Genomic DNA, 25251 nt, shown 5'->3' with positions numbered 1-25251 from the left:
TGAGGGACCACACAGGGTAATATCTGGCCTCCCAGTGGAGGGAAAATCTAAAATAATAAAAGCCTTTTACTTGAACAATATTTAAAAATTTATTCTGGATATTTTCAAACTTATGTAAAGGTGGAAAAGTAGAATAAAGAATTTCTATGTACCCATTATTCAACTTTTACATTTTGACAACCCTTGGGTTCATTTAAAAAAAAAAAAAGCATATTGTAATTTTCCATGAAGCAATATTTAAAGACACACAAATTGTTGACAAAATTAATTTTTTAATGGCAATCATCTTGGAAAACCGTATTGGAAATACATTTCTTTCAAAATAAACCAGAAATTAAAAATGTTTTGAAGCCATTTGAAACTGTATGATTAGTTGAATTAATTTCTAAGATTCGAAATGAGATAGCACTGAATCGATGCAGGATTTCATTCCAGTATTTTCTTTTACCACAACGTGAATTTGACCTGTAGAGATAAGGAAAAAAAGAAAAGAAAAGAAAGAATAAATAAATGAATGAATGAAGACTTATCATTCCATCTTTCTTTATATTATCTTCTTCCAAATATTAAAACTTCATTTCCTGCTACCCTACTACCAAATTGCTACATATTTAAAATCTATATCAAATAATGGCCCCTGATTCACTACTATCTATTTGGAAAGGTCATGACCACTAGTTAAGATTCAGATGAGTCCCCAGGTTAGAGTCTCATTATGATTCCTTGCTTGAAAGTTGGGTTCATTTATTTACCCACAGTATTTATTAAAGTGCCTACTATGTGGCAGGCACTGCCGTTAGGTGGTTGGGTAAACCAACAGAATGCTCTGTAGATTGCCAGAGCTAACTTCCCTTACCAAATGTCAATGAATCATCAAGCATGCTAAGGTAAGAGACTCCAAAAGGCAGAGACCCCAAAACAATCTTTTTCATTGGCTGGATGACTAGACCCAGTAAACTGCCACCTTCCAATTCCCTCAGGTCTACTTGGGCATCCAATTCTGAGTCACACTGGTAACATAAGGCTTTAAAGAAACATCACTGCTTGGGAAGAGAAACAACCACTGATTCTCAGGAGGTAGGGTACAAGGAGGAAAAAAGAATAAGAAGGCTCACCATCTTGACTCTGCTTGAAAATGAGTAAAGCACTTCCGTCACTGAGGAAAGCAATCAGAAGACTAATACCTGGATATTAAAATGGTACTAAAATGAAATGACATGAACTAAAATGTTCATGAAGAGGACATTATTTTGTGCCGCATGTGGCAAAATAGCTAAGAGAGACACAGACTGTGCCCGCGTCAGCCAGTCATGCAGATGGATGTGCCGTCCTGATCAAGCACTCTCAAAGGCCTCTTGGGAGATGGACTTTACAGAGAAGAGCCATTTCCAGGTGAAAATGAAACTTTGATTACAAATTCCATGAGACTGACAGTAAGAGATGGAAAGACAGGACTGGTAAGCCATTGCCTTAAGAAAAACAGGAAGAACTGAGAAGATTAAATACGTGACAGGAGGACTTAGGAAATGAGGCAAATGAGTAGCTGCCCAACTTTGGTGATACCACCACCAAAAAGTCAGTACTCTTCTTCCTAAATGGGAGCTTTGGGCATTTTGGATAACTGGGTGAATTGGCCACACTTAACTTACAGAGACTAACACAGCTTTCCACCACTTTGGAGAATGAATTACTATTTTAATATTGTGGTGTTGACAAGAACCTGTAACTAGATACGTTACACAGTCACACTCAGTATGACATCTCAGTAGGTAACTGTTGGCAGCAGTGGACCTGATATCTAGGCTTCGGGAAATGAATGTTTTGTCATACACATACCTCCACCACCTTAAATCAGGGTGTAGTTAAGATAAGCGTGGAAGACGTGTGGCATGTTTATCTGGTACATCACGTGGCCACTCCACCCGTGGCAGACATCTTAACAAATCACAGAATTCCTTCTTATCCAAACAGGTTCAGCCCTCTCCACCCAGGTTCTGGAAAGCTAACTCCCAACTGACTGGTGTAGACTGGCCATTTAAAGCCATTTACCCTCCATTTGTTAAGGGATATCTCATGTGTCTGTGAGGGTACCAAGGAAATCAGAGATGTCTTTGAGAATTTGTTTTGATCCTCATAAATCAAAGAATTCTCACCAACTTACCAAGCACCTTTTATAAAGCATTTATTGCTTTTCTTTTTTCAATATCTCGCTTGAGTTGACAAAGGGCACAATGAGTGAAAAACGTCATACATAGGAAATCATCACAAATAGATCCCTGTTAAAAAAAACAAATAAATGGATCAATATGTAGCCTATTAATATGGCCACACAGTTCCTTGCATTCATATAGCTTTTCCAGCCTCTTTAAAACATACATTTTCTGTCACTTGTTTATCATGAGAATTCTGTACTCTTATCCCTATTCTTCTGAGGACCAAGCGAAGCCAATTGACCTGCTAAGATTACACAACAAATTGGTGGCAGAGATTAGTCTTTCTCTCCTCAAGCCAGTGCTCTTTTCATAACATAGACCTTTTCAAATGATCTGCAGTTTACAATTCCAGGCCCAGTTCTCTAGCATCTGTTCTGGAATATTTTTAAACTTTAAATCAATTAATTAATTAATTTTTATTGAAGTGGAATGGTTCCCTTTTTTAAAAGAAAAAAATCCTTGTATGTATGTATGTTATGTATGTATGTATGCATGCATTTATATATATTGAGGTGAGATGGTTCCCTTTAAAGCCAGTTGTGTAATGCATCAATTTTTCCAGTTGGTTGTGAGCATAGTGCCAGACCAGGCCTCACCTTGTAGCCCTCTAGCCATTTTCACTGACATCTCTCTGGGTGATCCGGGGGAGTCCAATCTGACAGTTGGGTTCTATGACCATGTGTCTTGACTGACTGAAATCAGTTTGGGCTCCATTTTTGGATTACACTTATTTTTTACAATGTTGAGTTTAATACAATTTCCAATGTGCAATGCGAGCAGAAAGAAAGAGAGTGGGAAAGAGAGAGATCTATAGCAGACTTAGTTTATAAGGGTTAGGAGCTCTTAAACAGTGAGACTATGAATGATTTATTTTTCATAAACATTTTTTTCCCTTGTGACAGTGATTTTGAGTCTCATCTAACAGAGGAAGCATGTGCCAAAGAGTGGACAACTAGGTAACAGTGTAAACATTTTTCTGATGTTATGACCCTCATCTCAACAGATGGAAGAACAGATATTCTGCTTGAAAACAGTTCAGTCTCTTGGCCTTCTGTTTTTCCATGATAAATCATCCAAATCCTTTCTTCATAGTACCTTTTGTCCATTCTTTAGTTCATTATTTTTTATTCTTTTAATCTCTAAACCTTCATTAAACCAACATTGATTGCACACATAAAATATGCTACAAAGAAGAAGATACTCTCATTCAACAAAGATGTAATTACTTTTCTGTTCCAGCATGCCTATGTCTGTCTTTTACCATGGGCAGCTTTTAGAGGGGAAAAGTCCACTATTATTTGCTGAGAAACCTAGGGGAACTTTTAGAAAACACTCTCTAAAGTCTTTCATAATACAGAGGCCATAGAGAAGAAAAAACATTCTTTTTTTCAAAGTAAGAGGAAGTGAACTACAGGTTTATACCATGCTGAAGTTAATAAGGGTCATAAACACCTTGACCAGAGCATCTTCCCAGGGAACGGGTGCCAGGAACAAAGATTCTGCTGTCACGATTCTGTTTGGTAAAGGGGAACGGTGCTTTACTTTCTTGGAAGCTGTTAAAAAAGCAATCTTGTTGTGAGCACCATTTACAGAATCATTGAGCAAATAAGCCAATGAGTTGTGGTACGTGGCTGAATACACACCAATGGGAAGGCAAGGTGGTCCAGTGGGAAAAACCAGACCTTGGGAGTCAGAATAAACTTGAGCCCAAATTTCAGCATTTAGATTTCTGTGATCTTCAGCTTTCTCATTCCTGGTTTTCATATCTATAAAGTGCTGATAATGGTCCCCAAAACACAGAGTTTGTAGGTAATGAATGAGCAAATATGTGTCCAGATAATGTCTCAGCACATAGGAGTGGTTGTTCATTTTCTTTCTCCTTCTCTCCTGCAGAGACTGGGGTCCTGGCAAAAGGATGCTTTCTTGCCTGTGTCCATGAAGGGAGGGGCAGAGAGGCTAGGTTGGGGCAGTGCTATAAAAGTTTGCATAGATGGAAAGGAGAAACAAAGCAGAGAGCCTGAATTATACAAATCAGCCCTAGGATTTACTAGCCATTTTCCAGGTTTGTTCTAAGGAGGAAGAACAGAGATACACAGTCTATAAATACACTTATTCAAAGTATGCCAAGGAAACTGATTATGTCATAGAAACTTAGACCTAGAAGTGACCTTAGAAATCATACTGCACAACTTCCTCATGCAGATGAGAAAACTGAAGCCGCCCAATGACTTATCGGAGAGTCTTAGAAGTTAGCTCTTTGCTGAGCTGTGCACAGAACTGTCAGCTCCAGAATCCAGCTGAGTGCCCCTTCCTCTACGCCATTATAGACCACCTTGGGAACCTCACCCACACACCCATACACATAACTCCATATACCTGAAACTTTGCATAGAGTTTGAGGAGTTTATGGTACAGTCACAAAGAACCCCTGTGCTGTGTTATGCTGCCTTGGGAGTGGCATAAATGAGAGTGGCCAGCAATGCTGAGACAGGCGGCTGAGCGAACCCACAGGAGGAAGGAAGCCTGCCTGAGAAAACAGCTGAGACAAGAACAAAAACATAGTCACTTACTGAGCACTTACTGCCTGCTAGGCCCAGGGCTAAGTCCTTTCCACATATTTCCTCATGTGACCCTTACCACACCACCATGGGAGAGGCAGCATTATTACCATTTTATCAGTGGGGGAACCAAGGCTTAGGAAGATTAATCACTTGCTCTTGGTCACAACGCAAGGGGCAGAGGCTAAGTTCCCAGGAATACAAATCCATCATATCCTTTCTTTGTTTAAAAACATTCCAGTGGCTTCCCTGCTCACTCAGAGTAAAAACTAAAGTTCTTATTATGGTCTGCAATGCCCTAGGAGGTCTAACTCTTGCTAATGCTCTGACATCATCTTCTTCTAATATCCCCCGCCCCCAACCACACACGCCCACCTGTGTGCACACACTCTATTTCCACCTTTCTGGCTGCCTGCATGGGTCTGGAACACTCCAGTAAGCTCTACGTCAGGGCCTTGGCTCTGGCTCTCTCCTCTGCCTGGACCCTCCTGAGATGAGTCATCCTCTCATCCTTTCAGATCTTTACTTAGGTCTATGTAAAATCACAGCCCTTCAGCCCTCTATTCTTCTTCCTTGCTGTATTCTCCTCTGCAGCACTTATCAGCATCCTATATACTCCACCTACTTACACTGCAGCTGTCTTCTCCCATGCGCGTGTGCACTCTACCACTGACCGCCATCATCATAATAATTGATTCAGGCAAAAATCCTCAAAGGGTGTTAGAACCAGTGGGTGAAGGGACAGGATATTTACATCTCTCTGCCGGATCCTTATCCATTATGGAGAGGAAATAGCAACTTTGTAGTGGAGAGTCCTGGCAGACACTATCTTAAACAAGGAATCCAAGTTAACATCACCCATAGTGGAGCACATGATATCATGTGCTTCCTGATGTGATGTATGGCAAACATAACATCGCTTTTGTGGAGTTTCTGCCAAAAATGTGTAACCTAAGTCTAATCATGAGGACACATTTGACAAGGCAAATTGAGGAGTAGTCTACAAAATAGCTGATCTGTGACAAAGAAAGACTGAGAAACTCTCTCCCGTCATAGAAAGAGGCATGACAAGTGAAAACAATGCTGTGATTCCAGATTGACTTCCTTTTCACCTAAAGAATATTATTGGGATAATTGATAAAGTTTAAATAACACCCATAGATTAGCTAGTAGTACTATATCGATATTAAATTTCTGGTTTTGATAATTGTTTTGTGATAATGTAAGCGATTATCCTTGTTTTTAAGAAATACACATTGAAATAGAGTTAACGGCATCAAGTTTATAATTTGCTCTCAAAAGATTCAGAAAAAATTAGCATAGGTACATAGACACACAGAGGAAAGAGAGAAAATAAAGAAAATGTGGCAGATTTTTAATGTTTGGGGAATCTAGGTGAAAGGTATCCAGGAAGATTTTGTAACATTTTTGCAACTTTTCTTTAAATCTGAAATTAGGTTAAAATAAAAATCCTCCCCCCACAAAACAGATCATAAACTCCTTGAAGACAAGGATTTTGATTTTCTTTTTCACTGACGTGTCTCTGGCAACTGCAATAGTGCCCGGCCTGTTCTATGTACTCAGTAAATCCCTGTTGAATGAGTGAGTATCAGCCTAAGACCTAACAAGGTTCTAGGTGCTCAATACTCTCTTTTGAATGGATGAGCACTGGCTTATGGGTTACCAATGAGACGAATGTGCCAGCTCGGAGGGCATCCACTACACACCCATTGTTAACCCAAGGCCTCCTTGGCAACTGTCACCCACTTTGCAGATTTGCAGGGTCCTCGCTCTGACTCTGAGTAAAGCCAGGAGAGACTAAGGACTTTACGCTGATCTCCGCCCCTCACCTGCTCACCTCCAGCAACTTTTCCAGAGACACATCTATTGGGTCAATAAAAGATTTTATTAGGAATATATTCCAAAGTATAGATAGCCGCATGGCCCCTGTAAGTCACTTAAAATATTTTAGATGGTAGTGGAAAAAAGACTAGAGTCAAGCCATGACGGTGAGGAGGGCAAAAACGGAGGCCCAGTCAGACTGAAGGAAGGGCCTCCGGCCGCCTGGGCTCCCACTTCACAGTGGGTACGGGTGACTCACCGGGATGCCATATCGGGTCCGGTACATGGTCCTCATGGCGACGCTTGCTCCACACAGGCAGCATTCGTTCATGTCAGAGGCGATCTGACATGAAAGGCACAGGGGGAAAAAAGCCCCACAGAGGCCTGAGCGCAGGGTGAAATTACATAGAGGAATTAGTCAAGGGCACCGTGGTTTGACTTAATCATAGCACTCTCAAAAAGATCCTCACACAGGAAATGGCCTTCATGGACACTCTGCGAAAACAATGGGGTCACTTGGCTCTTTATGTCTTGCTTCTAGACCCCATAGTCCAGGATGCGGGGAAAATTGGCTTGTCATATACCAGATCAGTTTTAATTGCAAAAGCTCTTGCCTTGAGGCTCTGAGCACGTGCAAATTATCTTTCTTCCCTGCTCGTGTTTACTTTTGGATCATGTTTGCATGGGAAGGTTGTGGCATCAGGATGTCTGAGGAACCCTTTGAAAACTGTGGGAGTGTGTTTAGGATCAGAAAGTGCTGAGTGAAGAAATACTTAGGGCCAACATGAGAAAAGCAGTAGGAAGTAGATTCTAGATGGTCATTCTGCCAAAGAGGAGAGCCTTATTATTGTTATGAGGATGGAAGCAAATAGAAATTAAGGGATACTGGCATCAAAAACTTAAAAATCATACTGAAATTTTACCTGAAGGAGTCTGTATAAGACACACACACACGAAAGGACTTAAAATAGCAGCAATCAGGAAACTGTTCTCAAACATGCTCTGAGTACAAGTCTATTTTGAAAAGTTCAGGGGTGGAGTTTTGATATGGCAGTACCCTAGATAAGATAAGAAAGCCCCTGTTTTTTGATTGTTTTAGCAAAAGGCTATATCTCATTGGAACTGGAAACTTCCACCGTATCCAAAAAAAGAGGCTGTTTCTCAAGACAGAGGCAATCCACAGGGAGAATGTTGGCAATTCATTGGGCAGTCGCCTCACACAAGGAAATTGTCTCACACAAAAGAATGTTTTGGTGATGTGAAAGAATTCTAAGAGAGGAAAGCTAGAAACCTGAAAGCTTCCCGAAATGGGACAGCCACAAGAGCCACAAGAACATAACTGAAAGCCAGAAACACAGATAAAGCTCCGGAGGAAAAGAAAAGGCAAAGAGAAGACTGGAGAAACGTGTCAAGACCACGGGGATACTAAAGAGATGAAAAATATAAAAAGAAGTGATGTAGGGGAGGGTATAGCTCAAGTGGTAGAGTGCTCTCCTAGCATGCGTGAAGTCCTGGGTTTGATCCTCAGTACCTCCATGAAAAAAGTAAGTAAGTAAACCTAATTACTTCCCTCTGCAAAAAATTTAAAAAAAAAAAAAAAAAGGTGATTGATATGACCAGGGCTCCAAAACTCAAGGCCTGGTTGGTAAAATAAATGAGTGAAATAGCTTGGGGAAAACCCACAAAACAGAAAAAGCCACAATGGTTGGTGGACGGAAATATGGCAAACTGCAGAGTGAAGGTCCCTTTGAATGGGGTCGGGTCCTACACCACAGCAGCCCACCTCCACCAGCTGAGAATGAAGACACCTCTTTCCAGATTTCCCAAATTGTCAAGAGAATTTGGAGATCTAGATTGGAACACTAGATTTTTCTTTGGAATCTGATTTTTATATGAATCTTACTATTCTAAAATTAATGCAGCAAAAGGGGTGACTAGGCATGGGACAAATGAAACACATCCGGAGGCAAAACCCGCCCCTGGGCTTCCAGGTTGTGACTCCCAAGTTCTAACTAAAACATGGAACTCAGTAAGAGGACACACAAACGATTTTTATGATGTCGGCAGGCTGGAGAGAGCAACAACCGTATGCACTTACAAACTCCTATGTCATCACAGCAGTCAAACATGCCGGTTTGCCAGTCACTAGCCGTGGCCCCTGCACCATATCTTGGCTGGGAAACAACTGGATTCATTTTTAAGGCAAAGGTCAAAAGGGCACGACAGCCTGTGAAAACAAAACCAAAAAGTCTTAAACCCCTAACTGTACCGGTTGGATACAATGTAGAGAGCCATTCAGAAGACATATTCCCCTAACTTAGCACATTATTTTCTAGACTATTGTTGATATTTGAGAATTAAAAGTGTAAAGGAAAGGAAATGAGGGTTCCTTTCTCAGGTTGTTTGGTTTCTCTGTTTTTCACTCCTTTCACTAATCTCTCTTTTCATCAGCAAAGTGATTTTTTTTTTTTTTTTTTTGCTGTTTTCAAGACAACTATCCTGAACAATGTCTGTTTTGCATTTGAAGTGTCTCTAGTGAATAGTAAGTATAATCAACTCTTACAAAGCTATTCCACAGACATTACATCAGTTGCTCTTTAAGAGCTCTCTGTGGGATAGCGTTCTTTACTTCTCCATAAAACTGTTGTTATTAAAATAGATGCTTCTAGCTAATGTCAGCATTCATTGCTTAATTATCAGTGGTATCCTGAGAACTAAAGTTTTAATACAAGACCTAGGTTACTTTAAAAACATTAATCTCCTTTTGTGAAGGTGTCAGGTCAGGATCTGAAAAAAGAGGCTTCAAGGTCCCATTAAAAAACCTAGTTGTGGCAAAACCACTGGGAAACAGTGTCCATGAAAGGGGTGCCAATACTTTTCATATTTCATTTGGTCATCAAGTTATAGCTTGTGAGCTGCTACCCAGCCAGAAGTCTCAAGAGAGAAACTTTGATTTCATTAATGAGTAATGTTAAAACTCTCTCTTTTACTATTTCAAATCAAACTGTAACGCTGTGCTCTGTAGTCTTGGTCCCTGGTCACTTCTAACACTCCCCTTGATGGGTTGTGAGACAGACCCCACCTGCATTATCCCTCTACTCTGCTCCCTTCAATTCTCCTCCACTGTGCTCCCAGGGGAGGCCCCCATCAAAGGTTCTCCCATAATGCTCCCCAGTCCTGACGGTGAACTACGTTCATCCCTGGCACTTGGTTAAAAATACAGAAACTTGATTCTGATTCCGTAGCCGGGGCTGGACAATGCGTGTGTACAGTTTTTAAGAGGCGATCCTGATACAGCTGGTTCTGGGGACCACTGTGTTCACGTCATTTCACTCTTTCTCAGTCCTTCCTAATCAGTGTTCTTAGCTCTTCACCGTGCCCTGCTCTTCCTCCTGGTTGCTTTGTCTCCAGAGGCCCGAGGCCATTATCAGTTGATTCCCACCAACAGCCGAGTCGCCTCAAAGTGGAAGTTCATAGAACAATAAATGCCAAGGCACTTTGAACTGCTTTAGAAAGGTACCTCTAATATGTATTACCAAGAATTTGCTTTATGACACAAAGGGAAAACCGCCTGAGACTGAGAAGGCTGTATAATTATGGTCAAATCACACCTGGAATCATGTTTGAAACTGCAAGGTGTAGATAAATATTTAACTAGAATCAGAAGTTCTCTCTCTTCTTTATTTCAGAGGGTAATGATATCTTTGCTGATAATGTGGGAAAATATATGGCTACGTGGTGATGCAGACTATTAACTGAGAGGTGAAAGTAATAAAGGGCTGACCAGAAAGTCCTACAACAGCGCCAGGCACACAGCAGACACGCAATGAATATTGTTGAAAGAATGAATTAGCAGAGAAATGCTGGTTAAAAGTCTTGAGAATGGTTTGTATTGCCTTGCCTAATCAAGTGAATTCAAATTTGTGCAGGGTAAGACATAAACTTTTTAGTTTGTGTATAGAAGTGTTTTGATTCTTGTTATAATGAAGTCTTATTAATTAAAATATTCTAAGTAGCAGTTGTTTCCCCCGGTTTGTCTATAGCCATTCCATCTTAGAAAACCACTGTCGTTTTGTTAGATAACTTTTGTGATATTACTTATTTAAATACAAGAGAAAACTTGCTTCTAATTGGCAAATTTTCCTTTTATTTTTCAAACTTTAATGTGGGTAAGAATCACTTGAGGGGGTTTTAAAAATGACACATCTCTAGAAATTTGGATTTAATTTAATAAGTCTGGATAGGGATTAAGGAATCTGTATGTTTAATAAGTACCCAAGTGCTTCTTAAGGGAGATGAATTGATTTAAAAAAAAAAACAAACAACCAAGAATGGTAAAGGGGACCACAAGTATTATTGCCTAATCTGACTGCTTTTAAATCTAAATCATATTTGTTTGACTCCTTTCTCAGACACTGATTCCTCTGAGAACCAAACCAAAGAGGGGAGGACAAGAAGAGAAAAGCATACTTCATTCAAAATCTTTTTATTCAGTGAGCCTGGCTTTATTTTAATATTGGGTGTAGTTACAGAGCTAGAGAGGGTATAACAGAATTTTTGAATAAGTAAGAGAAGCTAAAGAAGAGAACTCATTAGGTGGTAATCTCCAGTAGTGAAATAAAAGACCTAAAACTGCAGACACTTGCATAGCTCCAGAAGGACAAGTGTAACTCGCAAAGAAAGTGGTGGTATTTAATCTCAATCAAAACAAGTCTGTACCGAGAATCTTTTTGGTCCCGTGGGAGGTGGAAAAGAAGCATCTGACCCAGGGCCCTGAGTTGAAGAAGTCCAAACATATGATTTGGGACTGAGTGTTTTGTTTTCTGTTTCCCCTTCTCCCTCCAAAGTAACAGAAGTAGAATTATCATTCGGTTTTGAAGAATTTGGGGAAGGCTGATTGGAGGGTTTGGGATTCTTGTCTGGGCATAGACAATAGACATTCTAAGCAGTGGAAATAACTTGAGGACACAGGGGAAAGAAAGAGTGTGGAATGCATGAGGAAGAGTAAAGACATCAGCTTTTTGGAGCAAGAAGCAGGGTCAGAGTGTACGGATGGCAATGCATGGCTGGTGTACCTCTAGATCTCCTTCCCACACCTGAAGCAGACATTGCTAGATGATCCCAGAATATTCTCACTTGACATATCTTAGAATCCTTCGCAAGACAGGGTATAGAATGCTACTACTGTTTGATCAGACTTGGCACATGATATGAACTCAATCTACTATCCAAGAGATAGTTACAGATAAGAATAGATTGTACAGGTAATGCGTGGTTAAACTCTGACTGTTATATATCCCTGGCCTCAAGGATGAATTACCCATTACTTTAAAAAATATATACTGGGAAAATCAGTATAGTTAAAATAAACAGAAAGCTTCTGCTGCTGGGTGTGTGTGCACTTTTAAAGAAAGAAATATGTGGGGTAGGGGATAGCTCAGTGGTAGAGTGTATGCCTAACACAAGGTCCTGGGTTCAATCCCCAGTACCTCCTTTAAAAAAAAAAAAAGTACCAATGAAGTTATATTCTTAACAGAAAATTGCTCCTTTAATAAAAACAATGCTTAAGGAAAAAAAAAATCAGTATAGCCAATCAAAATCGGTCTAGCCAATATATCAAAAAGGAAAACTGGGTGTGGGGGGTCGGGGGGGAAGGATATAGCTCAGTGATAGAGTGCTTAGCATGCACGAGGTCCTGCTTAGTGTACATGGGTTCAACTTTAAGAATTTGGGGAAAAAAAGAGGAAACTACACTAAAGTTGTTTCCAAGAGACCCCAAAGCTAAAAATTACTCCAGGGCAAAGACTGTATCTTAAACATTCTTCGAGGACTTCATAACTGTACAGCACTGGACACATATTTGTTGTGTTGAAGAGTTTAGAGTGAGGATAAAATTTTCTGTATTTGATGTAAAGAAAAATACCAGTGTGTAAGTTTCAAAAATAAGAAGTTCTGATGTAAATCCTGGAATGGGCATATGCTGCCATTGCTTTACGTATAAATCACTTCTTTCTTAGTATGTATTATGTAGCTATTAATTCAATTCCTAATCTAACGCAGGGACTCATGTCACTTGCTTTTAAATCTCTAAATTCCCTTTCTTAAAGTAAAAATGTTAGAAGTATATTTTTAAAACGCACTACAATATATGTGTGTATGGATGTGTATACGTGTTTATAGATTTTGTACTTCTGTATATCATAAATAGAGCTGCACTGAGTGGCAACAGAGATCAATGGTTCTTAAATTATAACGTGCACAGGACTCACCTAAATGCCTGTTGAGAAAGCAGATCCTGACTCGGTAAGTCCAGAGGGAGACTTTTTAACACGCTCGTAGGTGGTGCCAGTGGTGCTGGTGTCTGGTGCACACCTTGACTAGGCGGGGTCTAGATCACAATTAGGAACTGTGGAGGCAAATGACCCTGGATTCAAATCTATTTTCTACCCTCTGTGTGTCCTTGGACAAGTAAATTAACTTCTCTGAGCCTCAGTTTTAACATCTTTCAAATGAATGCAATATAACTTTCTTCTTTGGGTTGTTGTATTAATGTGATGAGACTGTGTCTATTAAACACTGTGTTTCCTATGTGTCAGTGACTTGACAGATGCACCACTGTGTCTGTTTTAAACTAAATGTTGCCAAGTAGCAGGGCCTATGCCTGATTTAATGGTATGGAGAGGCACCTGGGAGCAGAGCACCCAGAGGCTAATGGCAGTGTGGTGCTAGGAGGACCCATGGGTTAGGAATCAGAAGGCTTGGATTTTAGTCACTGCTAGTATTTGGGAGGCTCAAATCAGATCATGTATGTGAAGACATTTTGAAAACTGCAAGTCACCATTTACGTGGGAGAGATGTCTAAGTGCCAGTGAAAGATGACAGACAAGCCTGGTGTGATATGCTGCCAACATGACAATGGCTTTCACTTGTAGAGAGACCTATGCTTTCCATGTTTGACCTCTAGTTAACATTGATCTCTATTTAATATTCACAGCAGGCCAGAACATTCAGGGAACTAAGGCTGATAAGACTTTTTTCACTGCAGACCAGAAAATGGAGGCAAAGAAGTTAAGTGCCATGGCCAAGGAGAAATCGTGATCGCTGGGCTACCCTCTTGAATTTCTCAATGGGAAAATGAGGCTTGTCTCAAAGACTGAGTGTTGGCCCTGCACCCTTGTCCTAGTCTCTTCAGGGAAAAGACATGGCGAGCACCCCACAGGAAATATTACCAGAACCAGAAGATGAGAAAGTGGACCAAGCAGCACAATCAAGGGGGTCAGGTCATGGACTCTGGCCCTAGACTCCAGCTCTCCCAGTGATGAGCTCCATGACCTTGGGTGAGTTACTTCACCTCTCTATGCCTCAGTTTCCTCATCTATGAAATGGGGATACTAACAATACATAGCTTACAAAGTTGTCAGAAGGATTAAGTGCGTTAATATTTGAAAAGCCCTCAGAGTGGTTCCTGGCAGAGGGTAGATACTTCTTGAATGTTAGTTAAGTAAAAAAGAGTAGTAGTTGGCTCTGTGGGGGAAACATGGTACTACCCCTCCCCTGTCCCACCTCCTTTAGGTTCCTAGGAATTGTTAGATGTGGTTAGTTCTCCAGCAAGGCTACCGAGAAAAGGGAAAGAAACAGAAAATAAGCCATGTGTCCCAAGTGACAGAGTGGCAGGGCTGGGATGTGAATTCAGTTCTAGGGAACTCCAAGCCTTTAGTCTTCTTTCCACTGAACTCTACCAATCAGGGACTATAATCTTGGCCAGCTGAAACGAGCAAGCCTGGATCAGGAAGGAAAGGTAAGCGTTCTTCTAGGATGTCCTTTCTTAGGTAAATTTTGGGACTACAGGAAGCTAGATGGTTTGTGACTAACTGCTTTCTTACACGTACATGTGTATGTATGCATATATATATTTTTCTCTTTTTTGTTTGATGGAGGTAGCGGGGATTGAAACCAGGACCTTGTGTTAGGCATACACTCTACCACTGAGCAATATCCTCCCTTTCTTATGTATGGATTTTTAATATCTTGAAACCAGTCAATAAAAACTTGCCCTGGAGTTCCACAATGCATGTTTAGAGAACTGGTTCTCTCTCAGAGATTACTTCACCTCCCAGGGGACATTTTTAGCTGTCATAATTGGGGGTGCAGACCACCTAGAGGGCAGAGGCCAAGGATGTTTCCAAACATCCTGAAAAGCACAAGGCTTTTTAATTTTTTCAGAAAAGAATTTTCAGTCACCAAATGTCCACTGTGCTGAGGGGAGAAGCTATGGTGTAGAGACCGTCGACAGCACCACGAAGCCTGAGCTCTGGGAGGGATCCTGCAGGCTGCCCAGAGCCGCTGCCCAGCAGGTGCCCACGTTGCGCCTGCAACAGGCCCGTCAAGCAGTCCTCGTAAGGGATGAAACTCAACACGTGGCGTCTGAGTTCAAAAACGTTCAAGGTGGGATTTCTGGAGTTCAGGAATCATGACCTGACCCCGGTCCCTCCACAGATTTGTTCACATCCTCTTCTGAAACGCCTCTTCTGTGTGGCAGGACCTGCCAGGTGCCCCCTCCCCTCAGACCTGCCTCTTCTCTCTCTCTCCTGCTTATTGTTCCTGTGTTAACAGCTGAACCTGTATGGTTTTCCTGCTCTTTTCTTCTTCCAGTAAACTTTTAATTGAAGGGCAACATGTATGTGGGTAAAGTAAAGTGCAGAAATTGAAGCACAGTTAGAGAATTTTCACCAAGTGCACAATTCTTGTAATCACAGCTTAATTCAAGGTGATAGCGCCCCGAAGCCCTCTTTACCCTCACTGGGAATCTAACCTTCCACCCAAAGGGGACCTCTACCCTGTCTTCTAACACCAGAGGCTCATTTTGCCTGTGTCTAAGCCTTACATCAATTGAATTATAAACATTATTTATTCCTCTGTTCCTGGCTTCTTTTGCTCAAAATTATGATTGTGAGAGTCAACCAGGTTGTGTCCAGCAGTAGTTCATTCACCCTCACTGCTGTACAGCATCCCACTATGTAGATACACCACAATTTATTTATCTGTGCCACCCCATACTGTCTCCAGTTTGGACTCTCATCAAAAGTATGTATAGTGCTGATATGAACATTCTTGTACAGATCTTTAGGTGGACTATATATGTATTTCTGTTACGTCTATACTTAGGAGTGGACTGGCTGGGTCCTACAGTTAGTAGATTGTGACAAACTGTATTCCAAAACAGTGGGACCAATTTACACTCCCATCAGTAATGTATGAGAGTTCCAGTTGCTCCACATCCCAGCCAATACCTGGTATGGCCACTATCTTTCTTTTTACCCACAGGTTGCTAAAGAATCTCAGAAGCTGGAGCCTGGGTTTTAGATTGAGAAGAAACGAAAATTATGGTTAAATGATTAAATAGAGTTGTCACATTTAGGAAAAAAAAATACAGGATATTCAGTTAAATCTGAAGAAGTATGTCCCAAGCAATATTTGAGACATATTTATACTAAAAGATTATTTGTTCTTTATTTGAAATTCAAATTTAACTGGGTGTCCTGTGTGTTATCTGGAGGGTTAGGGGATTGAGATTGGTATTAGATATAGCAATGTGGGGGCAGCTATCACTGCTCCTTATGTTCACAGGAACAGGAAGTGGTGGGGCACAGACAGAAACAATGGGCTTTCCTAAGTTGTGTGGGAAGCACCTCTGTCCAGACTGTGCCCCAAAGGATCCTAATGGCAACAATGATTTATTATTTGATTTCTATCTAAATTCCCATAAGAGCACTTCCTCTGGGAATAAACAATGGTTTATCCATGGATTAAACAATTCATGGGATAAAGGAAGAAAAACTGAAATTTCTTGAGCAGTTTACGTTACCAGTTTCCATGTTTCGCAATCTATTGCATGCTGTTGGCCTCTAGCCACATAACAATCAGGCTTCCTATTTTGAAATCTGGTACTTGGAGAAGTTAAGAAGTTAAAAGCCAGGTGAGCTAAAGGCAGAGTCAGAACTCTTCCATTCTACCAAGTAATCGGTCTTATGCAAGGCATTTCACGGACTAGCCCGGGTCCTGCGTGGCTCTGTTTCTCTCAGCCAGTCTGAACCATCCTGATGGGAGCAGACAAGACCACTGACTCTCCCTCATTTGGTCTTCACAGGGCCCTTCACTCCCTCTATTTAGACCCCTTCCTTTCTCCTCTACCCACCTCCTGCTGACTTTCAGCTTCCTACCAAATAATTCCATGGGTTATATGTAACTCATTTTCTGGAACAAGAAAGTAAAATAAAGTCACTCGAGAAGGCCCTGCTTTTTATAACTTCAAGCTTCTCCAGCACCCAACACCCCATGGCAGGCCTGTCTGTTAGTCTGAGGTCTGAGTTTACGTCTGGAGCAGGTGGACCCCTTTCCCCAGCACCTGTGTGTCTCAAGCAGAATTCTGCAGTCTCTCTGTCACACGAGCCCAGAAATGCCATCGCAAAATATGCCTCTTTAGGATAGCAGTTACTTTGAGCTGATTATTTTGAGAAACAGCAGACAGGGGAGAAGATCGGAAAACAGAGTAGAAGTTGCTCTTCAAAGGAAATATATACACATAAAGGAAATTTCTGTTTCTAAGGGTGTCTTCCTCTCCTACCAAGGAAAGAAAGATGACTCCAGATCCCAAGATACTCATCAATGGAGAAGGCACCTTCCTGCGTAGTAAACCTGACCGCTGTTTACCTGGCCACCTCCCCATAACGTCTCTCTTTCGCCTTTAGCTGAGGATGGTATTTAAGCCTGAATTCTAAACCACTTCTGAGAGTTACACGTTTCCCTGGATATCTCCCTCCTATGTGAGATAGGCGTGTTAATACACTTCTGTTTCTTTCCTATTGCTCTCTCTTTTGTTACAGGGGCCCCAGCCAGGGACACAGAGGACTAGAGGGGAAATTATTTTTCCTTCTCTATGATGTCATTTCTGAAATTATAGCCAAAACACTGAAAACTCTCAGTTATTAGGAAGTTAAAAAATGACTCCGCATAATTGAAGGTATGGCGGTTCCCTAACTTAAGCTAAAGAATTGCTGCTAACAAAAGGCCGCTGATCACTACCTGGGAGGTGAGAAGAGGGCTACTTGCCCAACCTAGGGAAGTCCCCATGTTAGGCCCATAGCTGAGGAAATGGTCCCTTGTTTTTGACAGACTGGGCATGAAGAAAGATTAGTCATTTACCAGCATCTGGCTTCCACCCCACTGAAGCCTTGTCTCCCATTATTGTCTCCCATGCATTCAGATCCTGCCCTTCCCAGGGAACCTCCTTTCTTGATCTTGTCCACACTCCCCAGCAGGCGTGGCTCTTACTCCTGGGTCTGAGTGTGCATCTGGAGCCAGTTATCTGGATCTCGTACAGAATTTGGCATTGTCTGCACCCCAACAGGATTCTGCCTAATGTATCCCCAATTATGTCATTTCTGAAATTTTAGCCTAAACAATGAAAGCTCTCAGTTCGAAAGAAATTAAAAAATGGTTATACCTAATTGCAGGCATGGCATTTTCTAATTGAAGCAAAATAATTTTTATTAAAAAAAGTCCCTCCAAAACACTTTCCCTCATGTTCAAATGGTGCTCGTGTCTGGTAATGCTTCGATTAGGAGTCCTCTTAGGATTATTATTATTATTATTTTTTTGGAGGGGAGAGGTAATTAGGATTAATTAACTAATTGATTGATTAACGGAGGTACTGGGGATTGAACCCAGGACCTCATGCATGCTGAGCATGAACTCTACTACTGAGCTACCTCCTCCCCCACTTAATTGTATTTTTGATGGTTCAAGACTGGAAACTCTTCTGACACCAGGAGTCACCATCTTTTCATTGAGAAAGTAAAGGGAACTTGACTCACTAAAACATTTAATTTGGGGTGAGGCTGGGGAGATAAGGAGCACGTGATAAATTGGGTCCTTCCACGACCTCACTGGTATTTCTACTATCACTAATCTGTCTAGTGACCGAATTCATTAAGCTTCTTCTTTACTTTTATCTCATAATTTGTTCTGTCAGGCATCCACAGTTCTGGGGAAAGACTGCCTTTTCACACCCAAACCCTGTAAGCCTGCCCTCGGGAGCTCTTCACAACCTGACCCTCTCAGTCTTCCTAGTCTTTTCGTGACCATCTCCTTCCCACATTCAGTCGGGCCAGATTCCTCACCAGGCTGCAGGCTTTCCTTCTATACTGCTCCTGCTGTGAGTTCTTGACTCTGCTTTCCCCATATACATGTCAACATCTCATCCCAAATGCCACCTCTTCCAGGAAGCCACTCCTAATTTTCCAAGTTGGGTTTGCCTCTTGTCGTCTTTTGAAGTTGCTCACCTCTTTGATGGTGTGGTGGAGAGCCTACTGGACTTGGGAGTAGGGCAGTGGGCTCTAACCACAACCTTGGTACTTGGCAACCTCTGTGCCTTTTCTTGAAATAATGATGATAATAATCTTCACTTCCTTTTTTCCAGGGTCATTAAGAAAGCTATAGGAAGCTATACTAACTTCATACATGAGATATGCCCAATTATGTGCATTCGGAGCACTTAGGTTCTCCTTTTGGTTTTTGTTTGCTTCTTTGTTTGCAGGCTTTTCTGAGGGCAGTCACTGGGCTTCAGCGATCTTTGTGCCCCCCAAAGACAGTGGCCTCCACATAGCCTAGAAAATACCAAGTGTTTGATGGAGTTCAGAACAAACTACCCCCAAATATGGCACTTTGACATACTGAATAGCTCAAGCTGAAGGAGCTTGAGAAAATGGCAGAAGCAAGAAGGCCCCTTCCTTTCCCGTCTTCCCTGAAAGTAAGAGATGAATGTCTCATGTGAAAGGTACCCTCCCTGCATCAGGAGAAAGGGAGACATTCTTATCATCAGAGATGGAATTTAGGGCCAGAATAAACAAATCTTGTTACTTCCTCACCATTTAGTGCCCCTAGAGCCAAGCCCTTTGTCTTGTCAATTCTTCACAAATTAATTGTTTCTTTATCTAAAAAGTATAAAAGCTTCCTGCTCTTGTGAATTCTTTGGGTCTTTATTCTTTTATGAAAATTTCCATGTACATGTAAAAATTAAAATAAAATTTCCATGCTTTTCTCTTGTCAATTTGTCTTTACCAGTTTAATTTTCAGACCCAGCCAGGGATCCTACATGCTCAATATTTTTATTTATTCATTTATACCAGTGAGTTTTGATCAGGGGTGATTTTGCCCCCCCACCCCGGGACATCTGGCAATGTCTGGTGACACTCCGATTGTCATGACTTGGGGTGAGGGGAACAGCTGCTATTGTCATCTAGCATCTGGACGCCGGGATGCCTCCCCTCCCTCCGCTTTCCCCTTCCCACCCCACCATTTCCACCAACAAGGAATTATTTGACTCACTAGTGTCAAGGCTGAGAAATTCTGATTTATACTCTCATTTTGTTTTTAAGAAGGCTTCAGCAGTTTACAAATTTACATACATAATAAAATACAAAAATGAAGAAATCAGGCTCAGGGAAAATAAAAGCCTGAAGCAAATTTACTGCTTGCTTTAAGGTTCCTATACAGTGCTTGACATGAACTGCAAAGTAGACTCTGAGCTTCCTACCAGGCAAAGCAAAGAGGAAACACAAACATTCAGGAGATTAACCATGCCCATAAAATAAAAACAGGTTGAGATGTAGAGAAATTTCTCAACAAGTGCTTCAAAAAAAAAAAAAAAAAAAAAAAAGATAGACGATGTAGACTGGCCAAGCCTTTATCAGTATCTCTGTGATAAACACAACAGTGACTTTCCCGAACCTATTCCCTAATATAGGGTTAAAGCACAGTACTGGGGTGGAACCACTGAAAGGGATCACTGAGAAGCTAAAATGATCCCATCTAAGTATTTACCTCCCTGATAATCTGGGATGATTCAAGATTAAAAATCAGACTTTTTAGATTGTTCAGTGAAACACATGGATGCATGTTCTTTAACAACCCTCCATGAATTGTATTTTCACCAGCTGGGGTTTAATAGGGGTTGGGCAGCTGTGGGGCTGAATCAGAAGACCTTGGCAAGGACCTGAGCTCATATTTCTACCTGGGGCTGCTTATCATATGTAGGAATAGGTACGCAGAAGGAAAGGCATATAAGGCAATGCATTGTTATAAAAATTAAAGGATACAACCAGGACACAGGCCTGAATGGAAGGCCACCCTGGTGTAGCATGGAGGTGAGTTGATGGCCGTCCTGATTCAAGATGGAGGTACGGCAAAGGCGTACCTGCTGCAAAGTCTGTGTTTTTCTCAGAAACCCATTCTGGGACTGCTTTAGTGAGTGGCCAGTGGGGAAGTTTAGAAAGGAGAATCAGCGAGCACAGGCTACAACTGATATTTAAACGATCCATTTAAAACAAACCATGGTGTTTTGTTAAGCAGCCCACCTTGTGCGTGCACTAATAAATCACATGTGCCTATATGACTGATCGAAGTCCCAACGTTTTACACCAGAGAACTTGGAAAACTTTTATGTCAGATGTTACCAAAACCCACCCAATAAAAGAAAGTGACAATAAAAGAAAGCAGTAAAACACGCATGCAATCTAATTTTAAGTAATGTAACTTCCTGGTCAATGCTATAGAGGTTAAAAAAAAATTGCAATATGGAATCTTAATATGTAATGAGTTGACTTTTTAAAAATACCAACCACTTGACTCTATTTTGATTCTGACTCATTGGTCGGGGTAAATAAAGGGGGTTAGTGGCCTTGGAATTGAGATTTTTAATGCTTCCCAGGTGATTTCATGGCGCAGGGAAGGTTGAGAATCACTGTATTAAAGGAAGTCTATCCAAAATGATGACTTGAGTATTGAAGTAGTGGAGCTTAAGTCTCTTACACAAAAATAAAACACACATTTCCCTTCTAACTTCATATTTCCCCTACCACTTAGTTTTTACCCCTAACATGTGTAATTTAAAAAATTTAGCTCAAATAACATGATCAAAGAAGACCAGTCTAAAAATCACACACACACACACACACACACAATCAAAAGAAAAAAATCTCTATTAAATCTGCCATACAAAGCTAACCACCATTGACATTTGTGATGTATGTCCTTCCATTTAATGAAAAAAATTTGTGTGCAGGACCATGTTTTAATAAGAATACTCCCAAATGTGGCAATAAAACAATTCCTCCTACAGTGAAGAGAAGGGTGCTTCCCTTTCTGATGTACCTGGGGAGCAAGTATTCATCTCCCTTAGAAGTGAGATCCAATCATTGTGCTCTGGCTCAGAATTATTATCTAATTAGTTAAGACTTCTACCATGACTCTTGAATTGGTATAAAGGAGCATAAAATGTCTTTCTAAGAAACAATTTAATCTGAGTTCTTCCAGCTCATCCCATAATTTACTTCTGTCTGCAGAATCATAGGTTGAAAAACTACTGGTTGAGTGAATGAACTTTTGAGTTACCTTTGCAGTCTCAACTCATATGCAGATATCATGAAAGCCCTCAACTAAAATCAGACTCCTCTCTTAGGCAATTATTTATTTCCCCAGACTCATGTCTTGCCTTTGTTCTATTTGTTTCTCCCTTCACATCTTTCTTGGAATTCTATCTCCAATAGGAGCTCAACAGTGGGGAATCCCAAGAGGGGAAGAGGGCATCACCAGATCCTGGACTTGCAGAGGGCTTGGCTTCACCCATGTTTGGCATGTCTGATATCTGGTCATTGTAGTATAGCAATCCTGTAAATGTCTCAGATTTAATGTCTTAGCTAAAAGAACCAGAAGACCTATGAAGCACAGAACTGTATTTTAAATCTTGCTGTGACTCACATTTGAAATGGAATTATCTGTCTTTTGAATCACGTGGGTTGAAGATCACTTACCTGGTAAGTCAAGGCAGCTAACAGATGTATCTACTTTGGCACAAACATTGTGAAGGGACTTGGTTGACTTAAAAGAAAAGACTTTTTGGCAAACAGTCAACTTTGTTAAATGATTTTAGATTTTGTTTTAATGGCAAGGGGTTGGGGGAAGAGCCCCCTACTGCCACCCAACACCAACAACTTGCACTGGTGATGGAAGTAAAGAGGGTTAAGCCAGTGCTGCTTCTTAGCTATAAAATCGAATCTGAGTGGTGTCTGTAATCTATAACTTGGGCAAGTCCCATCCAATACTTTTTAAGAAGATTACAAAACCATTTGTGAATGCTCTAGTCAATATAAATGGATCTCAAAACTTTGGTGAAAACACAGTTACCTGGTGGCCATGAAGCACTTAAATATTGACAAGTTTAATTCAGGAGAAAGGCAGCAGCCTAGACAAACACTTGATATATAATGTATAATATGCATTATATATTGTATAAACATTATATAATATGTTTTCTCCCAAGAGTTTCCAGGTGTACTCTTCCAGAACACGATCTGTGCACTAAGAGGGGCAGCCATTAAATTCACGCGCATTTGTCTCCACTTTCCCTCCCTCCCTCCATAAAACCCAACTGAGTTTCAAAGTGGTGTCAGGTGCTAATTTCTCAATAAAACTATTGGCTGACCATGGATGCCCGCTCAGTCCTCCCAGTTTCCTCTGCATTTTGCTAAGGTGTTCAAGTGCTATTAGGGTTATTCTTAGAGTCGACTACCTGCCAAGAGGTAAAACTAAGCGTAACCTCAGGGCACCAATAAACTTAGAACAACAAAGTGAAATAAAAGAGGGAAAGCTTGGGGAAGATATTTAGCCCTCTTCTTCAAATAAAAGTAACTTTTGAGGGAAATAACCACAATTATATTGGACTTCCTTACATAGGGAGGGGTGTGGATGGGCAGCATACCACATATTTGTTGAAGTGTCTGAGACCTCTCAAGATGCCTGTCTGGTCCTGGTTGTATCTTAAGACCAGCTGTTTTCAGGTCTCTTGTCTCTACTGGAGTCTGAGCTCCACAGGTGCTGGCCATTCACCTTTTTATTCTAAAACAGTGCCTGGAGCACAGTAGATGCTCAATGAGTGTTTTTAAAAAAATGAATGAGTGAACAAATGTATGAATATAGAAACTGCAGGTCTCCTATGCACAATTTCAAAATCTCTAGGTTAGATATCTATCTACATAACAGAAACGCCACCTCCTGAAACCCTCTGCCTTTTATCAACCATCTTTAAGAAATATATTTGCCTTTAGGGATCTGGAAGTAAGATGGAGGAAAAAAGCTTCTTTTTTTCTCATTTCTTTAAATCATGCAAGTGAGAAGCTTTTTTTCCCCCCTCAACAGTGAAAATACAGAGACCTGCCTTGGTAATAGTGACAATAATAGCAAGGATACAAATCAGGAAAGGTAACGAGAGGCCAGATTGTGATGATCTCAAAAAATTGTTTTTGTTATATAGAAACAGAGACATTTAGAATGAACTTCAGACAATAAAATAATAATACACATCAAAATGACTGAAGCAGACATTGTGTCCCCACCACTGGCAAAAGTAATTCAACACCAAATTGCAGGTGGTTTGAAACCAATTACAAAATAAGACAGATTCTAGAAGGAATTTAGACTATTCTGTTTATACACAACAGTCTTAATGATGATACAATTATTTCTTCTTTCATGATTAAGAACGTTTTTCCTCTTACAACTAGCGCATTTTAAAGAAAGTCATGATATACACAGGACTCTTAAGAATCACCACTGTCAGATTTAATTTAAAAGACAATTACATGTTGCAGACACTCGGGTTTTAACAAAAATTCACCTGGGCAAATGATTCATACCTACTATTCAATTCTGCCTTTCCCTGATACATGGTAAAATTTTACTGGCTCCGTAATTTATAATTTTTAAAATAATTTTTCTTCTTTTGAAAGAAGATGAAAGAGAAAGACAAGAGGTTTGCTACATGGAAATTACTGCAAAAGTAACTTACCACACTCAGGTTATCTACAGAGGACAGCAGCCCAGATCAACCAGGAGAAGCCTCTGGAACAGGACTGTTTTGTTGCTGTAGCCAGGGTTGTAATTAGCAGGGTGGGGTTAGGGGTGTGGAAACTTAGGAGGCAGATCTGGGAAAGAGGAACTGTGCCAAGGTTGTCTCTACTGCCTGGGGATCCATGCTTTCCTTTTAAGAAAGTGAGCACCTCATTGTATCTCATTCCATTTATTTTATGTGACATTTGCCTGACAACGCTGCTCCCTTAGACAGCAAGACTGATTTATGATTGGGCAACAAAATATTTTATGAAAGCGCAAAGCTTGCTTATTTATTTAGGATTTCTATAATTCATTTACTTCCTAAGGCATTTAAGGATATTGAAACACGTTTAAAAGTAAGAACTGGGCAACTGGTCTTAGGTCTCAAAAAGGCGAACGATATATTCATCCTTCCTTCTCGTCAGGTTGTTGAGACTTCTGTTCAAGCTCAAGAGCTGAGTGGTGGAGACAAGGGAAGGTATTGAAGGGTGGTGGGTGGCGTGGGATGTGGAGCTACCTGTCTGGTGCCAGTGTGGGGTCTGGATTCTAGAAGGCATGACTGTCGTCAGGGAACCCACTGGAGGGGCAATTTCACAGAGAGAAGGAGGAGGCAGGGGCCTGAACAGAGATGGAAAGCAAAGGATGGCTTTAGCAGGAAATCTTAAGATGAATGGGCAGATCTTAGGAACTGG

The 25251-nt window shown here is 40.9% G+C and overlaps 1 protein-coding gene across 2 annotated transcripts; it reads right to left on the bottom strand.

Moving 5' to 3' along the window:
• Positions 1 to 252: 252 nt before the first annotated feature.
• LOC102516568 (placenta-specific gene 8 protein) lies at positions 253 to 24665 on the bottom strand. 2 transcript variants are annotated; one of them, XM_006190457.3, is made up of 5 exons: positions 24516 to 24665; positions 8712 to 8840; positions 6873 to 6997; positions 2162 to 2276; positions 253 to 465 (listed from the first exon to the last, which is right to left on the bottom strand). In XM_006190457.3, exons 2-4 carry the CDS (start codon positions 8806 to 8808, stop codon positions 2172 to 2174), a joined length of 327 nt encoding a protein of 108 aa, XP_006190519.1. In that variant the 5' UTR covers positions 8809 to 8840; positions 24516 to 24665; the 3' UTR covers positions 253 to 465; positions 2162 to 2171. The 2 variants fall into 2 exon arrangements, with proteins under 2 accessions (XP_006190519.1, XP_032355006.1); XM_032499115.1 differs by lacking the exon at positions 24516 to 24665 and adding an exon at positions 12883 to 13007.
• Positions 24666 to 25251: the final 586 nt, after the last annotated feature.

Source organism: Camelus ferus, chromosome 2 (genome assembly GCF_009834535.1).
Source record: "Camelus ferus isolate YT-003-E chromosome 2, BCGSAC_Cfer_1.0, whole genome shotgun sequence".
In the NCBI taxonomy this organism is placed as follows: Eukaryota; Metazoa; Chordata; class Mammalia; order Artiodactyla; family Camelidae; genus Camelus; species Camelus ferus.
Note: the sequence above shows the minus strand (reverse complement) of the source record. Positions and strands in the feature narration are given on the sequence as shown.

Coding starts and splice junctions, on each gene's coding strand:
- LOC102516568 (XM_006190457.3), bottom strand. CDS start 8,808: ATGAATCCAGTTGTTTCCCAGCCAAGATATGGTGCAGGGGCCACGGCT. Junction 6,998..8,711: donor CTGTGATGACATAGGAGTTT/GTAAGTGCATAC, acceptor CCCTGCGCTCAG/GCCTCTGTGGGGCTTTTTTC. Junction 2,277..6,872: donor GGACCCGATATGGCATCCCG/GTGAGTCACCCG, acceptor TTTTTTTAACAG/GGATCTATTTGTGATGATTT.